This window comes from Chroicocephalus ridibundus, chromosome 5 (genome assembly GCF_963924245.1).
Source record: "Chroicocephalus ridibundus chromosome 5, bChrRid1.1, whole genome shotgun sequence".
In the NCBI taxonomy this organism is placed as follows: domain Eukaryota; kingdom Metazoa; phylum Chordata; class Aves; order Charadriiformes; family Laridae; genus Chroicocephalus; species Chroicocephalus ridibundus.
The window spans coordinates 20,108,038-20,130,191 of NC_086288.1; the positions used below are offsets into that span (position 1 = coordinate 20,108,038).

At 39.3% G+C, this 22,154-nt stretch overlaps 1 protein-coding gene across 1 annotated transcript in view; it reads right to left on the reverse strand.

Annotated features, from left to right (window-relative positions):
* The window catches only part of PTPN13 (protein tyrosine phosphatase non-receptor type 13), a 128,210-nt gene that overhangs the window by 61,188 nt on the left and 44,868 nt on the right, over positions 1-22,154 (reverse strand). Inside the window, exons 5-7 of the mRNA XM_063335460.1 lie at positions 19,683-19,868; positions 16,817-16,910; positions 4,041-4,604 (exon numbers count right to left, since the gene is read on the reverse strand). Of these exons, the coding sequence (XP_063191530.1) occupies positions 4,041-4,604; positions 16,817-16,910; positions 19,683-19,868 (844 nt within the window). The remainder of the gene's footprint in view (positions 1-4,040; positions 4,605-16,816; positions 16,911-19,682; positions 19,869-22,154) is intronic.

Genomic DNA, 22,154 nt, shown 5'->3' on the forward strand with positions numbered 1-22,154 from the left:
TTACATGAGCATCCTCAGAAGCAAAACTGCATACAAGAAAAAGAAGTATGCACATCCACTCATAACAAGGCGGGTGGATGCTGCCTAAGCAAATAAAAGGGAAAGATTCATACAAGGTTACAGTGTCACAGTCTTGTGCCTTATTACTGTGCCATTTGAAGGCAGGCCTGAGATACAAAAACTGAAGTGTGTTTACACTTCGTAACTCTCAGAAGATACAATCGCTTTCGTGGGTGAAAAGGCAAAGCAAGCTGTGGGCAAGGGAGAACAGATGATGCTTTCACACTCTTAAACGGCAATGCAGGCTTGCAAAGTATTATTTTCTCTCTGAAATGGGACACCATCAGTTGGTGCCAAGCAACAATTTCCAAGTTTCAAAAGAACAACAAAAACAAAATCTGCTCTCCTCATACAGATAAACTTCTGGGGTTTAACACCTAACAACTTCACAACTCTAAACAATTCTACCTAAGCTCACAAAACCTACGTAACAAAACCAAGAATGAACAATACAGCAGAGATACAGATTAATACATATTTTTGGAGTCTCTTATTAGAGTTCAGAATTGGCTATACCTGAAGTCAAACAGCCATCTCTTTCCCTTCCCCTTCCCCCCATCTGGCTAAGCACCTAATCATCTTTAGTACACAAGAGCTAAACAACCTCAACCCTGAAAGTGTACAGCAGAATAACATATAAAACAGCCAGTTCCTGAGCAAGGCGCTCGCAACGACACTGTCTTTGGAAGGCTTCTGCGGCTAAATCTGAGATGTTCTGACTGTATGATTACAGTGCAGTTTAGATGGTCTGTAGCTCACTACAAACTACTCTATTACAGCACAGCTATAATTAAGGCTCTGTCATTCTTTCCACTATAAATTCTACTTTTCATGAGTTTATAATCTGCATCATAAAAATCTGTTCTGAGTGAAAGCTTGGCATACCACAGCCCGTGCAGGAGTACATTTTCTTTTTCCAAGACAGTCAGAGCTCCTTAAGGTTTTATGAATAACAAAAAGTTTGCCAGCTTAACCCAAAACAAGTTAAAGAAGAAGTATGCCACATGTCACTTAAGTTCCTTTGTGGTTTGAGGAGGGCAGTTTTACCTGGCCAAGTTTAACCCGCAGAAAGTCCAATGCCACTTCACAATTCAAAACCGGAAAAACAGCATGCAACTGAAAGCAGAGTCTTACTACAATTTACACAGACTTAACTGTAACCAAGACCTGGATTAAACTAAATTGAAAATATCCCCAAACCTACTGAATAGAAGGCAGATTTTGTCCTCTCTACTAAACCCAGCTGCCAACCCTGTTCCCATGACTCCTTGCCCATTCCTCCCCTCCAACCTGAACAGACCCTTATCCCTGACTACACAAGCTTTCAAAATAGCTTACATTCTTTCTCTGTTTTTCCTTTCAATTCCTCTCCTTTGAGGTCGTGCTGTGTTCCACGTACGGAAAGAGTAGTAGTTGCTGTCATTTTCTGTGGACTTGCTTCCACTCCCTTTCTAGTCGTTGCCCACCTATCCACTATACGACTACCAGCTGTAGGCAATAAGATACCCTTGCATCAAGTGCTCCACAAGAAACTGCCACCCCTGCCTTTATCAAGATAGGTGACATTTTACCACAGCCTTCCATGCAGTTGCTCATATCTCACAGCTAGGCTGGACTTATGTCAGAAGAGCAATTCCACACACACTTGATAATGCCTGACATTTGAAAATATCTGTCTACCCATTAAATGCTTGAAAATTACATACAATAGTAATGCACAAAAAACTTACAGACGGTATTTTTCATGTCTTTCATAGATGAAACTAGCAATAGACTCTTTTTATGAAAGATCTCAAGGGAGTCATCTGTTGTAAACCAGATGTGAGATAAAGAACAGTAAAACATATGGAAAAAAGGAAAAGGGAAAGCAGTCTTAATAGACTACCAGGCTTTATGTATTAAGGCTTTTGTGAATCTGCTTATTAAGGTGGAATAGAATACTTTCAGTCAGGCTTCTCAAGCCCTGTAAAACACAACTGCAACTAACTCCTATGTGAAAAAGTATTCCCCATCCATTTCACTAAAATACTCGTTTAAACTGGCTCCCATTAAAAATTCACATTCACAACTAGATTCTGGCCCAAAACTTTTAAGTAGTTAACTGACCAAAAAAGAAAAAAAGAGCCTAAAATAAAACAGCAGAGCATACACTCCTAACTTCAATTCCAGAGTGAAACATACCTCCTTTCTCTGTTGAAAGTAAAGAGCTAAGAAGACAAGAATATTGCATCCCAGCTATTTGTTGAGAAAGTATCTGAATTTTTTTTCTACTGAGTAATAACCGTGAATTCAGAAGGATGGGCAGTGAGTCATTAGCTATTGCCTCAATCTTCCCTATACAGATTTGTCACTCAGCTCCTGTGACTATTAAGCCCCAGTTCCCGGTTTACTTTGACTGCACTTTCAGCCATTCCCTTTATGAATTGAGTAGTTTCACACATCTGAACTATCTCAGTTTGCAAGGCACGGGCACATTATGTTTTCTGCTATCTCCCAATCTGTTTGAATGAGAACGATAAACTCTTGCTCATCAATGGGTTTGGCCAAGCTTTTGGTTTTGCTGTTGTGCAACACAAACCTGCACTCCTGAACAACACGGCTATTGAGCTTTCCCAATGTAGGGAGTGGCCTCCTCCTAAACTTTGTCAGCTGCCTATCTCCAAAAATCTGAGTAGACTCATATACTTGAGATGGTCCCCTTCAATTTCAGGCTCTTTAACCAAAAACCAATGAACCTTTCCTGTATCTCATCAGACATCTCGGTAGATAATGACAGAGGGTGAACACTGAGATAACAGTGGTATCACCACAGTACTACTTCCATTTATGTTCACTCCTTCACGTTATAACGTAACCCTCATCAGAAGATACTAATTTGATAGCACAAAAAACCTCCAGCTGTCTTGTCTGTACAACTTCTACAGAAATCACAGTAGCTTTTTAAACTGCCTGTGCCATTTCAGTAACAGTCCTTTCTGAAGCACAAGGCTCACATGCAAAGCAGAGAAAGAACTGGCTTCCCATGCTAACCGCAATACAGGCATCTTGTGAGATGGCCACTAGGGGCACGAACAGGCATTTTTAGAAATTCAACCTTGACAAAAGGCTTTATCGCCTCTCCTTAATAGGGAGTGTTTACACCTCAGTGCAGGAAAATGAGGCAAGAAGTGATCTCCCCCAGTTATTTCTGTCACGCAACAGACAGGCAGCCGTGAGTTTTCAACTGTATGCATTTTGAATGCACCTGAATAAATGACTGAGCTAGCTCTGTACATAGAGCTCTTCTACCACATACCTCAGATGACTAAATTATGCCTTCTGGCCCATCACATGCAGGATCCGACTCTGTTCTCAGTTTCTATCCAACTGTCCCAAATTTACAACCCCTGAAAATCATGTCACATTTTCAAAGCAAACAAAATACGCAGTTCCCCTTATAGGGTTCTGCATAAAGACCATTTTATAAGTTTACACAAAACAAATACAAAGCCTTTCCCCCTCCCGCCCCAAGCATTCTTTTAATTAACTGATGGAACTTGTTGTCAAGTATTCCCACTGAGGTGAAGATCTTAACATGAGTCCAAAAATAACTTCATATTTAAGGGCTTAACTGTATCATCCATTCTTCCTTCCCTCTGGGGTATAAATCCATCTCTAATAGCTGGAGATGAGGATTTTCCTTCAAGGAAAATTACTTGACAATTGGCTATTAGCAGCTTTTTTTTTTTTGTCTTTTTCTAATTATAATTTATGATACTGGCTGACTTACAGAGATGAACTATTTTCACTAGGTAAGCAATCTGACAAGCATGTTTATCTTCATTGGCAACAGATATTCTAATGCTTTTACTTTACCTAAAAAAAAAGATGAAGCGAAGACCTTGGTAGTTTGAAGAGCTGCTACATGAGAACTCAGATTTATCAGAGAAATCTTTGTTTAATGACTAGAATACTCAGAAAAATCAAAAAGCTTCACTAACCTTCTACATTCATAGCTTCCCTCAGAAGCTGCAACTTCTTCTGTCTCTCCCTTATCCTGTCAAAGGCACTTGATATTGCTGCAGAAGTTGATGTCTCAGGCACATGGCGTGTTTGGTCTATTTTTTGTGGTCCGAAGACATCCAGTGCTATGCTCCCATCAGAGTATCTTGCTTCCTTGTTTCTGGTAGCAGTGGTAGTCCATACTGTAAATGCTTCACGCTGATGGTTGTGCCCGTGAGAGCCTCCAGCATGGTCCCTCTCAGCTGCCTTGTCAGTTGTGCAAAGCAAATCTGTGGAGGATGCCCATACTTTCCTCTTGGGAGTGAGATCTGTATGAAGGTGACCTTTTTTTTCAAACTCACTGGTTTTACATCTATGAGGACAACAACCATCTTCCCGTCCCAAGTTGTAATCTGCAGAAATGCCCTGAAGTAAGTCCTCCTCTCCTTGTGTTCCTCTGATGGACAGAAATCCCATAGACTTGCTAAGTCCTTTGTTTAGCATGGTCTGCTGAGAGAAGTGAGCTTTGTGTCCATCGGGTGCATTGACCACTAATGTTTTCCCTGGAATAAGGAGACATTTCATATATGTAATTTTGTACTTAAACACAGGAGTCCAACACAAGTTACTTACTGTTACAGTGTATACTGAGCACACACTTTAGCCTTGATCTTGCCATACAAAACATTGAGACAGCTACTTAAAAGGCTGCCTCAGTCAACAAAGACAGAACTCCAACTACTTCATATCTAACAGGCATTTTATTTTTTTTTATTTCTGAAGTGCTCAAGAAAAAAAAAAGGTCTACTATAATTCAGCATTAACATAAAAAAAATACTATCACGCACATGCTGAAAGTTGTTTTCTCATTAGTTTTATTTTTAAAATAGTCTGAAGTATCACCAAAAGTATTGTTAATGATCAATATGAAATCAGCCATTCCTCTCACCTCTCACACCCAAAGACACCACCCACAATTTTTAATGACAAGTCCAGGTTTGTTCTGCAGATTTACAGATGCCCAGCAGTAGTGTCAGTAGTAAGAGGAGAATGTCTTTGTAGTTAGGAATTTTAAAAATCCTGGATCTTCCTTCAATGACTATTTTTGGTGATGACAGTTTTCCAGATAAAGAATACTTTAAAACAAAATCAAGAAAGCTTCTAAAACCACTGTGATTCTATGAGCCTGTACACTTCATGTTTCATTAATAAATGGATCAGCCAATACTAATGAACTCTCTCTCTTCTCCCTCTCCATTACTGTAAAATTACTTCCACAATAAAAGAAACTGTCAGAGGCAGAATAATATCAGTGAAATATGTGCTCTCTGAAGAATATCATATGATGGTCACTGAGAAATTTTTTATGATTGTGTTGTCTCAGGCATAAAATTTTCTCAAAATATTAGCCTCATTTTACAAAATTAATTACAAACATCAGTAAATACAATCAAATTTCTTAATATTAACAGATGACCTACAAGTTTACCTTTCATGGTCTTAAGCCTTCCTGAGATCAGAGTAAAAGAATTAACCGTTATAAGAGTAAAATCCCAGAGAAAAAATCAGTATTGAAGACTACCGAACTGCTACTTACTTTCTGTTAGCAAACTAAAATTTTTGAATACTTCTGCATTATTATAGTTGTGAAAATCCAAAGTCTGTGGTGCATATCACACAGGCAGTAATTTACTTGTAACTTCAACTGACCAAGTACATTGCAAAAATTATTATGAAGTCTAACCTTTCCTACCTGCAGCATACACACTGCATTCATATGGCAATATCAACCTCATCACGATACCCCTAACGAGAAAACACAACTAAAAGTATTCCATGCTGGGTTGCCTAAGCAATGCCTGCTCACCCAGGTGGGGCTGGTATGGCATGTGATGCTTTTCTCAGAGCTAGCTCCCCCTCTACTGCGATATTACCACATATACCTTTTAAGCAGCAGCACCCTTGAAGGCATCCTCACGAAAGAAAGCAGTCATGAGCTCAAAGTAAATTACTGCGCTCTATGCTTTGAGGATGCTCATAACTGTACTCAGAAATACTTTAAAAGCTTATGGCTTTATACCTTTCAGTCCTGATATTCTACTTGAAGAGGGGCTGTTAGTTTTCAGTTTCTATTCCTGCAATATTAAACTAACAACAGGTGTTTAAAAAAAGCAAGACTAAAGCCAAACACAACCAGGAATCCCCTTGCTTCTTACCAACACACAAATAAATGATGGTAAAATGTTAGGGTTCAGATTGTCTGAAGTGTCTCATAAGAAGTTACACAGTTCCCACACGTTCCAGCCAAGAGAATAAAACAAAAACCTTTGCCAATGAGAATGAACTTCTGAAAGGATCTGACACACTGTCCTGATTCTGTCAGGGATAGGGCTAATTCTCCCCAGGCTCCGGCAGGGACACAGGCATTCCATCCCATGTGAGCCATGCCCAGCCTGAGCTGCTGGGGGAGGGGGCAAGAAGTTGCTGCTTGGAGCGAGCTGGGGTGTCCCGGGTCTGGTCAACGAGCGGTGGTTCCATAATTGTGCTTGTACATTCCTCTATCCATGTTATTGTTGTTTTCTTGTTCCCTTTGCTTTTCTGTTAAACTGCCTTTGTCTCAGCCCATGGGTTTTGCCTTTTTCTTCTGATTCCTCCCTGTTGGGAGAAGCTCGAGAGAGCTGCACGTGGTTCTTTGTTACTGTCTGAGGCCAAACCACAACACACATCACTTCATATTTAACAAATATGGCTTTAATCCTAAACTCCAATAAACATAATTACCTTTGTGATCAGGTAAATCTTATGCTATTATCTTATTCTCAGACTATACATCCCTCATAAGGCTGGTGAATTACATATAATATTCACAGATACAAAAAAGCCTTTTAAAAATAGCCATTCATTGTGAAGTTTCCACTATCTATCTAAAGCAGTGGGATGATATCCATACTGCAAACGCATACTTAACATTCACATACATGCACATCAAGGACAGACATTCCTAAACGGGATTTTAACTCAGTCATTTGTGAGAGATAAAAACCAAAATACTGTAGTATTTAAGATGGTCACCAAAAAAGCAAATCAAAAGGAGCTCCAAGAATCCTCCCCAATAACGAGAGTTCCAAGATAATTTTAGTCATAAAAAAAACAAAACAACCTCCTCTACACCCTGTTTTTACATTTTTTTTGAATGTAAGAAAACCAAACCAAACCCACCTCTTCAACACTGAAAGTATTTACATACACAAGACCTCACTGAACAAAACAACAGCAAACAAAGTGGAAAAAATAAGAGAAATGGAGAGCTGCCACTCCAATATACTACTGAGGCTATAAATTCAGGATTACTTGGTACATCATTGATCATGACGCAGAGGAAAAGTGAATGCCATGAACACTATCTCATCAGCAGTGACAGGGAAAGTACTCATCGCTACAGCTTTGCCACTTTCAGCTAATTGCATGATGAGACAGGAGATGAGCTGTTCCATCAGGAAGCAGCGCAGGAGGCATTCCGTTTCCATGTTGCTCTTCTACTCTGCTGCTCTTCTACTCTGCCAAGTGGAGATATCTACAGGTCTGTCTAACTCATATCCACATTGACTTATGCAGCCAACATGACTTTTTAAACATAGCACCAAAAGGAATCTACAGCTGGCCTCAGTATTCAGTATTGAGACTGTAAAATTCTCTTGGACATCTTTCATCTTTCCTTTATTACTCTCCCCATTCCCACTGCTTTTCACCAGCCTTGACACTTCTTCCCACCTTTGCAAAACCCATCCCCTCTAACGTTATTTCAACAAGCTTTCCCCAAACTGGCTCATAGTGTCAACATGAGCAGTTAAGAATCATCCTCAGAGAAAGGTAGAGAAGAGACTAGGGGGCAGGGGGTGCACCGCCTGCTCACACTGGGTATCCTGAGAAGGCAAACCAAAACAAAGCAGCAATACAGAACTTTCAGATCCATAGTTTATACCAGCCAAGAGTGCATGCTGCTCTTGGCAGCAGAGAGCAGAGGTCAACGATAAAGGACAAGATTTCTCAGTACAGAAGCAAGTAAATTGCAGATACCTGTGAAAAAATTGGATTGGGCAACCAGCGATCAGCCCAGGCCAATTCTTTTTAATGACTTAAATCTATCTACATCCCTCCTTAGTTTTTTAAAGTACTATAACAGACTTTGCAAAATCAACTGTTAAGGTATTTTCACTTTTTTTCCCCGGACTTCCTCAACACACCACCTCAGCATTACTTATATCAAAGGTCTTAAATGACTGCAGTAAGCCTCCAGCATAAGGCTCCTATGTCTAGCTTCCAGCTAACCTCCAGAGTAAAGAAGGGCATACAATTCCAGTCTGCTCTAATACCTGTATTTGCAGTTGAATGGCATATGCAAGTCTAAATTTATTAAGCCAATAATAGTTTATCCATCAACTTTTTTTCCCCCAGATTTTATGATGAAATGTGGGGGAAAATGAAGAACTACCAGTAAAAAATTATACATGAAGAATAAAGATCCAAATAATGATCAAAAAGAACATGACTGCATAATGGGACTTCTATGTCTTTAAATTATAATGGATGGAGAGACTCATGTTACGAACTTCCTTCAAAAAAAATGGCTTGCATTTGTAATAGGAACTCTAGAGGCCTATCCAAAGTAACTTGGCTCCACTAAAGACGTTAAGTATCTCACCTGAGACCACACAGAGCTACTCCATGCTTCAGTTCCCAAGAGTATAACAGGACAGGGAAGTGCTTCCCTATTTGTCAGTGATGATGACAGGACAAGTCATTAGCAATTAAGATACTACAGCACGTAAGTAACTTCAAAAGGCATGCATTCCCCTTCCCCAATTACTTCTCTGCTGAACTAAACTCTTCTTCATGCTCATCTAAGTAGTATCTGCGTTCTTGATTTCACCCTTGGGTGTTTATCCTCCACTTGACGTTATATTAGTGCAATTATTTATAATTACTGTAAATAATTCAAATGCAATTATAGTAAGTGCACGATTCCAAAGTATAATATACAGTGAGGGAATATAGACAATAAAAATAGCAGTTAATCACCAAGAATTCACAACAAAATTCCCTTGTGGTGCTAAAATGAAAATCTAGTTTTCCACACACCTTCAACTGGCAGATGTTACATTTGCTAAATGACCATGGATCTGCTTCTTTCTTCCTTTAGTGCCTTCAGCCATACACACAACTATACCGTCTCTGACACCAGCGTCATTCACAAACCATCTTTTACTCACACTGACAGTAATCTGGATGATTTTCCTTCTGAGCAAGAGAGTTGTTATCTGTCCCTAACTAAAATTCAGTGGGTCTGCAATTACTTGTGTACCAGATCAATCATAGAGACAATTAATCAAATATTATGTAAGTGCAAACATGGTCACTGGCATCACATACTGCAACTGTTTTTACTGAATAAATGCAACTCAAGTTTCTTTAAAGTATTTCTTACTGCCCCCTTCTTTTGTTTGCACAAAACAGAATACCTTTTTCAGCTCTATTTTAGCAAAGCTTATGGATATACACATACACACGCAGGGCATGTGGGGGTGAGGAAGTAACAAGGGCTGGGGAAGGACAGAGAGAGATTGCCTGCATGTGCATGAAAGCACACACCATCATTGCCAGACTGGAAGGTCTGAAAAGAGGAAATTATTATGCAGGAGTTTAAAAAACATCTCCCACACCATCTTTGTGCAGAAAACAGAACAGAGAAATCCTTATCCCAAGACAATGGGTTAGTTTCCCAAATATGAGTGGGTAGCTGTGGAGGAGTTGGGTTTGCAATCCCTTTGGGGCAGGCTAAGAGCTAAACAGAAGACAACAGAGCCAGATGTGGCCTGTGGGTTGACTGCTAGGAATAGCACCTCCTCCTTTCCTTTACTTTATTTAAACTGTTGAGAAAATTCAAGTTGCAGATGGAAGTACTCCTAAAAGAATGCATTCTTTGTGAAGGAAGAAATGAGCTAGACGTAGGACTGTTGAAATCACTGCAAGTAACGGCCAAGCTATAAATCCTGTAGAACAATTTGCCTTCTACTTTGGACTGACATGTCTCCTCTATCAAAAAACTGAATAGCTCCAGAAACCAGGCACCTTGTTCAGAACAGTGGTAGTGAACCTTGCCAAGAAGTACTTTGTAAGTACTTCCCTTCCTCAGCACCTCTGCAGAAAAGACAACTGTACCATTCCTCTTTTCCTCACTCAGATTTATGGGACAATTTCTTTTGGTATGGTTCTCAACCAAGTAGGCAGAAGCGCCACCCAGCTATTCCCTTCCTGGATTTTCTGCATAGCCCAGGAGAAGCTCATTGATACAGCTGCTCTTCTGCACAGAGACAGCATTTGATATCTCAGGTTTGATTTCCTCACTCACCTTTGCATCCATTCTTATTTTGTCTTCAGATTTCTGAGTTTGTCCTCAGCACCACAGCACCTCAGCACTTCCAATATTACCAGGCTGGAGGCTCAGTAAAGCAGTAGCAACTATACTTAAATTTAAAAGATCTCAACCAACACCCACCACCAGTACTGCTACATGCAAACAGAAACACTTATTGAAAGAAAACAGCATGGTTTCTGGAGTGTGAAAGAATAATTTTTTAATTTTTTTTTTTAACCAAGAAATCTTCATTTAGCTTCCATTTGGTTTTGCTGAACTCTGGAAGTTATTCTCCACCTACTCAGTTCCTTTTTCCTAGTACTGAGGAGACAGGGGAAATAAAAGAAAAAAGATGATATTTCCAGATGAGAGATTTTCAAGTCAATGGAATTAAGTTTGTGCTGTATTTTTTGATAAGTTAAATCTGTGTGCTTGGATTTGGCAAGAAATGAGTAAGCTGTTTCAGTTCACATATGGAGGTCACTGCTATAAACCACTTCTTTCTAGACTAAAAGCTGCATTTTCATCCAGATCAGAAACTAAAACATAATCCACAATCAACTTCCCTGGATCAAAAGCAGGATTTCCCTGGATCTTTTGTCCGAGAGTTTTTGCTGGGCAGCTACAGTAGTAATTGAAATTCCGGAGAATATTCTGGTAACTAAAAGCTAGAATTTCTTGTTTAAATTAAAAGCAACTTCACTTAGCCTTAGAATCTTTTATTCAGTTTACAAGACCTACCATTTTTACTGCACCTGACAGAGGGTACAGTCTAATTAAACAGAGATTTTATCAACACCTAAAATTTTTTTCAGTATTTCCAATTACTTCCTGTTATATACAATTAAAGTGAGCCTTAACGAACTTTTAAATTCATTTCAAGCCTTTATTAATGTGGCATATATTCTTTTGGCAGAGACAAAGGTTGGAATTTTGCAGGATACAACTATAGTATTGTAACATACAAGGTTAACTCGTGACAGTCTACCACATTGCACAAGTTAAAATAAGAGACCGTCGTGGTAGGAAAGCAAAGACAAGACACCTGTCAGCTAAATCTCTTTAAAAGATGAAATATCTCAGCCAAGATCTGTCCTTGGTGTTCACAGATCACCAACATAAATTGGAACTTTGTAAATAAACATGCAAGGTGGAGGATTCAGTTACTAGAGGGTTGGGAAGCAGGCTGCCAGGCACGTACTACTTAAGGAGATTACAACTGGGCTTTAAATAGACTATGCATCCTTTTGAGGGATGAGTGCCAGTTTGTGGCGAAGAGTAACATTGTGAATTTATTCTTGCTTTATCTTTGGAAGAGTTTAACAGTTACTCACTCATTTGTCACACCAGAAGAATTTTATCAAGCAACTTCCACAAATAATTATTGAAATAAAGGCTCTTAAGGTCTAACGTGTTTTGAGTATGAAACTTAAATTTAACACTCATTGGTTCAGATTACTCACACCAGGTCTTACCACTTCTATTTCTGCTGGCTAAGTCAGTTCCTAAATACTGATTTCCAAGTATGACTTGACTAAAAGCAAACATTCTGTAATATTAATTTAGAATAAATTAGTTCTGCAGTCCACCCTGCCATAAATCTCATTCACCAAGATGGCCACAGGAAGTGAGTAATGAGAAAGACAAAAAATAAATTTAATTGGGGAGAATATTAACATGAAGCTATTTATTAATTTAATAATTATCATCAAGACATATATACAGAAATGAATGGCTGAAAATATCCAACCTTGGTACATAAGGATAGCAAAATATCCAATTTAAACACATAAAGTGGAAAAATATTTCAAAACATTTGTCCTAAGCCAACAATAAAGCTCTGGCAATTATAATTTTGGACGACCATGGTAGGGGAAACTGATCTTAACACTAATGACATTCAAAGACTGAAATCAAAAATCTTAGCATTTTTGATTTGACTGCAAATATCTAAGATATTAGTTGGCTACTCTCCGACTAGGAGCACATCTTTCTTGCTGAACCATCTCTGCATTCATGAACTTAGCATGATTTATTGGCTATCTTAAGTTTGATACTCACAGTAACATTCTGATAAATTCCTAACAGACGCCTTAGCTCTATGATGCTTTTTTCTCTTTGTATGACAGGTATTCTACTAATTGAAAATTGTCTTTAAGATTTGCACAATAACTCAACAGAACTTCACCTCAGTGAGTATCAGACAAGTTTTCTGTCCTCTCCAGGAATGACTTCTTCCTTAAATATGCTAGTAAAATGACTCTTAAAATTAGACACATCCTTATGCACGCCATGCCCCGCAATGCCCACTGCTAAACTGGGCCCAAAATGTCTTCTCAGAGGAAGTTAAACCCAAACATTTAGATAAAATATGACTGACATAACTTCTAAGTTTTTAGAAAAACAGTTCACTCGGAATCATAATCCTGCCTGGTAGCTTCCTACCTTTCTAAGTGTTCACCGTTTTGCAACTGGAATAAGAGGCATATATTTCAACTACACACAGCAGCAGAATAGTACAGTGTCAACAGAGGAAAAAAGGACTCTGCTTTTCTGAGTTGCTTTTCAGTTTCTTTTTTTTTTTTTTCCTTTTACCATTACTAAAGCCTCATCTGGCCTTCTACTTGCGACTCCGCAATCTATGAGATTATCATCGGTATAATTAGTACTACATTCCACACCTCACTTTTCCAGACATCTAAAAGCTGTGCCCCTGGGGCAGCTGATTTGTGCTGTTACTGACAGAATTTGCAACAGGAAACCAGCATACCATTACAGAAAAAGAAATAACTGAGCATTAAATTGCCCTGAATCAAATGCGAGCTGTCTCTCATTAATATCAGACACCCATTCCACTGGGTCCTCGCTAACTTTCAGTATACATAACTCAGTATACATACCAAGTGGAACTGGAAACAGCTAGAGGCGGTTTGGTTATTGGGGGGGAGGGTTGTTTTGTTCTGTTTTGGGTTTTACTGATACTCTATATTCCTGTCATGGTTTGAGGTCTCAGTGAAGTGGAGATCAAGGAATGTATCTAAAATCAAAATACAGGGAAGTAAGATGGTGCTATTAAGACATACCAGGAAACGGGACTGCTAACAGAGGCAGAACTGGGGAAGCTAAGAGGAAAAAGAGAAAAATAACGAGAGTTACACAGGTAACGAATGTGATACACAGAAATTGAAACAGGTTGAAGGGAAGCAGAACGGGCAGAACATAAAAAACAAAGGAATTACTGACTTAATTTATCTTCTTTTCTGAAAATAGACTCAAATAACAGAAAACACAACAAACTTTTTCGACTTCTAGGCATAGGGGGAAGAAAGAAGTATAACACCAAAATATCATAAAACCCACACCGTAACTGAAAAACATTTTTGATGGTTGACAGTTCATTGCAACAAAAATAGGAAAAATTAAGTATTCAAGAGCATTTCATTAATAATTCATACCTTTGGGACCAGGCTTGGAGTGATGCAGACAAAACACTGTTTGCACTGGAACAGTGATGCACGAACGTTCATTCCCTGTTGTGCCACACACAGGGGTTGGAGGATGAGGACTATTCAGCCAACTTTATAGTCTGGGGGTTATCAAGGTCACTCACTTAACAAATATTTGAGTAAAGATTATGTTTAATTAGATCTGTTCAGACGATGTGATGTTCCGTAAAAAGAAAAACTTTTTGAAAAGTGATTTTGACTGTGGTTGCTTAAAACCCTGCATTGAATTTACTGGTTGATAGCAGCTGAGCCAAGTGGACAACTCAGTCTCAGAGAACCCCTCACTCTGGTTGTTCTTTCCCAGCCCAGTGATTTCACAAGCATACACACTGCAGAGAACCTGTTCTGCTTGGCACCTTGGAAATCCTACGCAGAGCCAGAAGGCAAGTGAGCACAAAGCAGTGAGACAAACATTCAGCTCCAGACCTCTTCAGAGGTTCAGACGCTGCATCCTAACTGAACTTTTCAGTAATTAAAATAAAAAGCAACACCTCTCAACTATCTCAGAAGCAGAGTCATACATACTAAGCAATTAAAAAAAAAAGCAAGTGTAAGAGGAAAGAATATTTTAGCCATGGCATTTTTTTCAAGTCAGATGATGCAGTAGAAAAACAGCAATTAGATCCTCTAAGTCTATATCATTTAAACTAAAGACATAGTCCTCAGAGAAAGTTTCAGACATTACAAGGACGTTATTCACCCTAGAACTGAGCCAGAAAGCCATGGAGATACTGGCTGGAGCTACTACATCAATCTCTAAAATTTAGTAGAACCTAAAACAAAAGCTTTTTTGTTAAGCTGTATGTAAGACTTTGCGGTCAAACGTTATTCTGGGGGAAAAAAAAATCTGCTAAAAAGCTTGAACAAAGTTGTGTGTAGGAAAACAAATGAACAAAAAAAAACCCCTCAAACCACACAAACATTTAAAAAAAATGTTAAGTATTTTCTAAGAAAATGAAAAGCAAACCAGCAAAAGACTGTTTGGTTGTATTGTGAAAACAAAACTAGAAACAACAAAGAAAAGAATAAACAGTACTAAAAGAATAAACTACTACTGCAGTGAGAACAGAGTTTAAAGACAACCTTGCTACGTCTCCAAAACTTAACAAATATTCTGACCATTATCAAAACACACGGTTTATGATGATCATGGAATAAAAAGAAGAGTAAGTGATGGAAAGAGGATATGGAAATGACAAACCTTGAGGTACTCGCTGAATGGTAGTGTGCTCAAATGTGCAGGTGTGTATAGAAACTGTGAAAATGACAACACTGGAAATTTGGAATAGGATTAAAGAATAAACTAACAATTTAACAATCAGAACAATAAGGTTCTGATACAACCCTTATAAAATTGATGGGAATAAGGAAAAGGATGTTTTAAGAAAGAGCTTAAGTTCAGAAAAGAACGGCATTACATCATTTACAAATCTAGTCAACTAGATTGATTCAGTCCCAAAACTGGTATTCCTACAGATATTCCTATTGCCACAGAAATATTCTGGAAAAGAAGAAGGAAAAAAAAGCCAACAAGAAAACAAAGCCCCTGAGAAAGCAGAGCTGTGCGTTTGTTCCAGAAAATTAAGAGACAGCTTGTACCAGAAACTGTTCCTAAACACATGGTGCTGTACTTGAACAGCTGGCAACCACTGACATAAGGTTTTTATATCAAAAAGTAGCCTAATCCAGGACTCATCTCACAAGAATCAATAACAGAAGACCACCAATGCCTTGCCAGACTTGCGTCTAACTTTTGCGGTTTCTATTGCCACTGACAACTCCACAGATTATTTCAGTTCCTGCAATTCACTGCACTGTTGCTTGACACAAACCTGAAAAACAGAGAAGCAACTCAAGCACATCAGCAACATAAATTTGTTACAGGTTTACTGGTGATACACAGGCAGAGAGATAGAGGTTGATGAAAACCCTTTGTCGCTAACATTTATGGTGTTGACTATTTGTGGGTGATGTCGCATTCTGGCATCAAGAGACTCCATTTACAGATGAGTATTTTAAGACAAGAATGGTCTCACCTATCACATCTCACATCACATCGCAACAACTTAAGAGTGGTCTAAGGCGATGCCTTATGAAGTGCTCCTACCTAGCCCAATTCTTCCAGAAAAATAGGAGACCAGTCTGATGCTGCCACTGACCTTAAACAAGGACATCTAATGAAGTCATGGCCAGCATCAGCTGTCAACCTACATCACTTGATCCCTTTTCCTCCACACTGGCAACAGCAACAGTCGGGCTCCTCCCTGCAACCCCCCCCCCCCCCCCGCCCCGCCCCGCCCCCAGTTTCCTCTTTCTCTACTTCTCTGAAGTAACAGTACAACCCCACCTGGCCTCCATGTCCACCTCACACTGCCAAAGCACATTAGAACTGTGATGGAACATGTAGTACGAGTAGGCAGAAAAAAAGCTTTGTGTGCAGAGAAAAAGAGTCCAGGGCTGCCTGGGAAGCAGGGAAAGAGGCTGTATGCAACTAGTGCTATGAAGAGAAAGCGGAGTCCACAGGAAAGATGTCACTAAGAAAACCTGCTTCCTGTTTCCCTGGCTGAACTGCCTTCAGCTGACGAATCCTTTTCTCCAGAAACAGAACTTTTGGCCGAGAACCTTTAAAACCCGTTCCTACCATCAGGATTGAACTGGAAAAAGACATATATTTTCTTGAAACAATTATTCTCATGTCACCATCACCAACACTTAGCTAGACACTGAGCCATCAGAGTTCTGTGAATGTCAGCAAGCCCTCCACTATTCAATTTCTTTGGCCACAAAATCTACACTTGGTCTTTCACAGGACTGTATTTATTGCCATAACCCTTACTGCAATGAAGCACTCTACCTGTGGGAAGTCCTTTTCCCCTCAGCCTCTCACGAATAGCTTGGCTCCTGTCTGGCTGCAATTTTCTATCTCCATTGCAAGAAAGTTGATCCACCTGCAAAATAGTAATGTAAAGTCAAATACTGAAAGAGCTCACATTAGTATGAAACAAGCGCCGTAACGTAAATGCACAACATAAGTCAGTGCCAAACAGTTAAGTTCAAGTTCAGAGTGGATGTTCAAACTTTTTTCATAAAAAACAGGTTCATCAGTGAGAATATTCCCTGGAATTATCCATATTTCAATAATCAGTGCATTATTTTACTACACATTTGGTCTATTTTTTCCACTAAGTGTAAATTAAGTTCACAAGCATGTAACTTAAATAAATTCCACCTCTACAACAAACTGAAGGGACAGCAACACTCAAAACCCATGTTCCATGGTTGCAACATGACTGGAACTTGTGACTGGCCTGATGAGTTTTCTGTGTAACAGGAACAACTGTCTTGTACCTGATAGTTTTAGGCCAATACCTCACACAACTTATTACACGTGTAAAGTTTCACGCATTTGTGAGAATTCTTTTCTTTAGCCCCTCAGGCACATTCCTTTCATGTGTCAGGCTTAACTACTCCCATTAACTTTTTAGCTTTTCTTTTTTAATCCCTACTTCCCTAAAAAAATATTTCACACGTACAATCATTCAAACAAAGAGCAGCTTATTTGATACAACAAAGAATCTTTAGTGAGATCTTTTGATACGGTGGGATCGGCATAACTTGGACAGTGGATTAGCTGGGAAGTGGGAAGGAGAAATTAAGCAGCCTTCTATGCATCAGCGTTACAATGCGACTCAATTAACACTAAACAGATTGAATCAGTCTTGTGCTATATTGCCCTTTACAAAGCATATTAACATGGAAAGCAAGAACATTGAAACAGGACCTCTCAGCTGTACTTCATAGACCACCAAATAACCAGTTATAGAGCTAAGACCTATCTGGCCTTTGATAAGGCAAACCAAGATTGGAGACACACTGATCTTGGAATAGAAAGTTGTACTATCGTTCTGAATAAAATAATTTTATATGCTTTTCTTATTAATTTAAAAGTTACAGCACAAATACAGAGCACTAAACATTAAAAACAGCAGGGATGGCTAGCTAAGGTACATGAAAACACAGCAGCACAGCTATGTTGTTGTTCTGTCAATGCTCGATTCCATTTGGCTATTTTGTTCTTGTCTTCTTGTAAAGCTGATGAAGTGACACGTTATGAATTAGGTTAAGGTTACTGGCAGAGCAAATCTAGAAGATTAGTAAAACTTCAGCACTGGATAACCACCAGTAGTTCCTTCATTATCAACATGGTACGGGAAATAGGAACACACTTGTTGGATTCAGCTCTCCACTGGATTTCAGTACGTTTATTTGGGACCACTATTGCTGTCTTTGTCAGGCTGGTCTAGATTAGTCTGTCTTGCTAATCTCAGACTCCCTCTTGAAAGCCTGCTGACAAGAACAAGATGAGAAAAAGCAGAAAAATTTGCTAAGCAGAAAGGGCCATTAAGAACTTGGGAGACTAATGACTCCCTCTCCACAGTGGCTGTTTCTATAGCTTGTGGCCCAATTTAAGATTTAGACCTTCATTTTAATAGCTTCACTGATTAAGGCCTTGTAGGTCTTTATTTCACTGAATCACAGACTAGCTCCACTTAGCAACTACACAAGACTTCAGACATTACAGCAAGCAGCACTGGACTGACAGACATAACCTCACAGACCAGACAACGCTTTGTGGAGCTCAGGCTCAGCGCAATTTCCAGAGGCCTGTCATAATCATCTGCTGCCAAACATCAGACAAATGCAGAGACCTCTCACCTCATGCAAGCGTTTCCAAACCAGATTTGGGAAAAAACTATCTAACAATTAGATCACAACAATTATTTTTATTATTTTTTTTTTAAAGGAAGCATTATTCTTAAAGGAAGTCAAACATCCTTCTTGCAATTACAGTGCTGTCTCTCCAGGCACCAATTTTTACATTGGCATAATCCCTATGAGAATAACAAAACGGAGTTTCAGTGGTATAAAACCGGATGAAATTCAAGACCACCACGGGATACCATTCCAGCAATAATAAACTGCTCAGCATTTGTTATAGAATTATAAACAGAACACAAGGAAAGCAAGTATTGGCCAGAGAGCAATCTAACAATATTGAAAATTTATGGCCTCCCTTTCTACTCAGAGACCCAAAATTATTTAACTATTCAGAAGTTACATTGTAATAGCTTAGGTGAAGGGAGAGGTTGCCTGTCAGGAATAGTAACTTTCCAAGATAAGTTCATGTAGTTTCTTTCACTTCTGAAAACCGTTTAAAGCATTTGTCATCATTAGACAATAAGGCCCTCCACAATTATCATATCCAAGAGCTGAGAAGTGCAAGAGAATTTGCACACAACCTAAAAAGTGCTTCTTCCTGTTAATAAGCAACTCTCCAAAAGTCAAGCACAACTTCAAAAAAGAAAATTCAGAGCAATCATTTTTGAAGCATTTCAAGTAGCGACAAGCCTAAGGCTTGCCCCAGAGGTCATATCTTTTTTGTTTTCCCATTTTTGCCTACTTTTCTTTCAATGAAGACAAAGAGTTCACAAAATTATCTTCCTCAGAAGCAGCAGCTGTGAACACATATTCCAGGAGGACTGTCAAGTGCACAAACTGTTACAAGGGCAGGGAAGGAATTCTCTCCTTTCAACACTCACCCTTATCAAAATTGCAACATAGTACAATAAGAGGAAGAATGACTGCAGAGTGACTCTGAATCACCACCTTTGCTCTCTCCCTGCTCATCTCCATTATTCCTCAAATGCTGACAGACTTACCCCAGACAGGCTTCCCAGAACCAGTCTGACCAACTGTTTCACATATGAAAAAGAAGGGGCACAGTTACTGTTCCTTATGTGGGCACTGCACGCATCCAGAACAGTCCGCACAGATACACGGGCGTAAATGACATCTTCACACATGCCGAGGAGTATGCTGTTGAGATGATCTCCAAGTTTGATAGGCTAGTGACAAACAAAAACAGGAAGGATGGAGGAATCAGTTTTAATAGTGACTTGTGGTACACACAGAAACAGAAGACATTCTACACCGTAAAATAACTATTCACAAGACTTACTGCCTACACTATCCGAGTGCCAATTTGAAAGTAACCACCTAGGTGGTGAAAAAATTGCAGTTGTAGATCAGGGGACAGGCATTCAGCATCTAGGTTCAATTCCTACTCTACAACAATCTGGTCCAACCAAGCTGCCCGATCTGTGAGGTCGGGACACCAACGCTTTCCTTTCTCAAGGGCTTAATGACTAGTGAGAAGGTTCACAGGAAGTTTTCTTTGGCTTTTTTGAACATTCTGCCAGTCACAAGCATAAAGTTAAATCCTCATTACAATGATTTTGTAACCCTCTGTCTGCTATGCTCATTTTCTACAGTTTCTCACCTCACCCATATTTTGTAGCAGCTGTGTTAGCGTTTTCAAAGTCCAGTGACATCATCAAACAATATCAACAAAAAAAGTAAGGAATAAAACAGCAAAGCCACTGGTTAAGAAAGCAGAACTTCATAGTTGCAGGACAACACCCATATGGGTTAAGAACAATCTAGATTTAATTCTCCTCTACCTGTTCAGTTAATCCAGCACACTGTACACGGAATATCACTCCTAGGGGTATGCAATAGTCAGCAATAACACAGATACTGCAGGCACTTGGGACTTGAGCTTTCTGATCTAAAGCTCTCAAAGTGGGTGGTTACCCACAAAGTACAAGCATTGCTATGCTTTTTGCATCACCGAGCACTTCAAACTATTACAATCTTCCAATCTTCCCTGTATTAGTACTCTTAAACTGCACCATAAAAAAAAGGTATTCTGGACTACCCTGATCTAATTAACACAGGCTCTTCCCATCTATCTGTTTAGCACTTCGAACTGATCGTAAAAAAATCACTCTTGTATTCAACCACACTCCCAGCAGCCTGCTAACAGGCAAAGCTCATTAGGCAGGCAAATATGGGGAAAAAAGAAAAAAGTGAGAAAATACACACATGCAAATTAACATTTAAAAGTAATGCCATACACAGACTGTCCTTTTGCCTCCACTAACTCCACAGGGCAGAGGCACTACATGAGAACATCCCAAAGGTAAATTCTAGACTTCTGCTCCCCATTCCTTTCCGGGCATACCTCACCACACTGCCATTGGAAAAATATTGCTATATCAAAAGGTAGAGCACTCCTTCCCATTGCATTACTGCGAAACTGTTGCTACAATCTAATACCAAAGGAAGAAACAAAGAAAAATGGGACTAAAATTCATGCCTACTTTCTTCTCAACACCCACCTCTACCTACCTTAAGTCACTCTCCAACTACTGCTGAATACTGTTCCTTTCATCTCCTACAAGACAGGAGAGCTAAGAAAGGGGATAGCCATCTAAGAAAACACTGGAGCTTTTGGACAGGCACAGTAGGCATCACAAATAAGTATCCCTAAAACAGTCATAGCTTCAAATTTTTTGACTTTTGCATTCAGGCAGCTACTTCCAAATCAGTACAACTGAGAATCCAACTACCACCCTGTTAAAGAAAACATTAGGAACTGAACAATTAAACTGCCAATAGCCTTTCAAGATTTCCTTCCTTACCCTTATACATAACACCAATTAGTAGAACTGAACACAAATATGAAACACAAATAGCTTATCTCCTTGAGCTGCACAATGCTCTGCCAAATCCCACAACCGCAAGTTCATCATTAAATGCTTTTTTGGATGCATTTCATCTTATTTTCACTCTTTTAGGTATTGACTTCTTAAAGTTTAACTGGGGGCGGGGAAGGAACACCCAGGAAGATCATGAATCACATCATCTTCAGTCAGTTTTGGAAAGACAGTCTTGGAGTTCTGCTGGGTGTGTGAAATAACCCCATTGCGCAATAACACTCGGCTCTAAGCAGTCTGCAACTGTGTCTGCGCTGACTGACAAGTCAACAGCAAAAGTCTACTCCCTCTTCCAAACAATTCATACCCTTTCTTGGCCATTGTGTAACATAAGTATCTCTATGTGCCAAGTCCAGCCTCTCAGAAGATACAGCAGCATAGAGAACAAGTTGCTTTATTATGAGTAAAGCAACAGTGTTATTTAAATATTTGTTTTTATACAAGCCTAAACCAAAACAAATCATCTTCTCCTTTGTCAACTGCAGAAACTGTTGTCTGTCACTACAGGATAGACTAGCCCAGATATATCTTCATGGAAGCTAACAGAAATGTAGTATCAGCACCTTCTTTCTA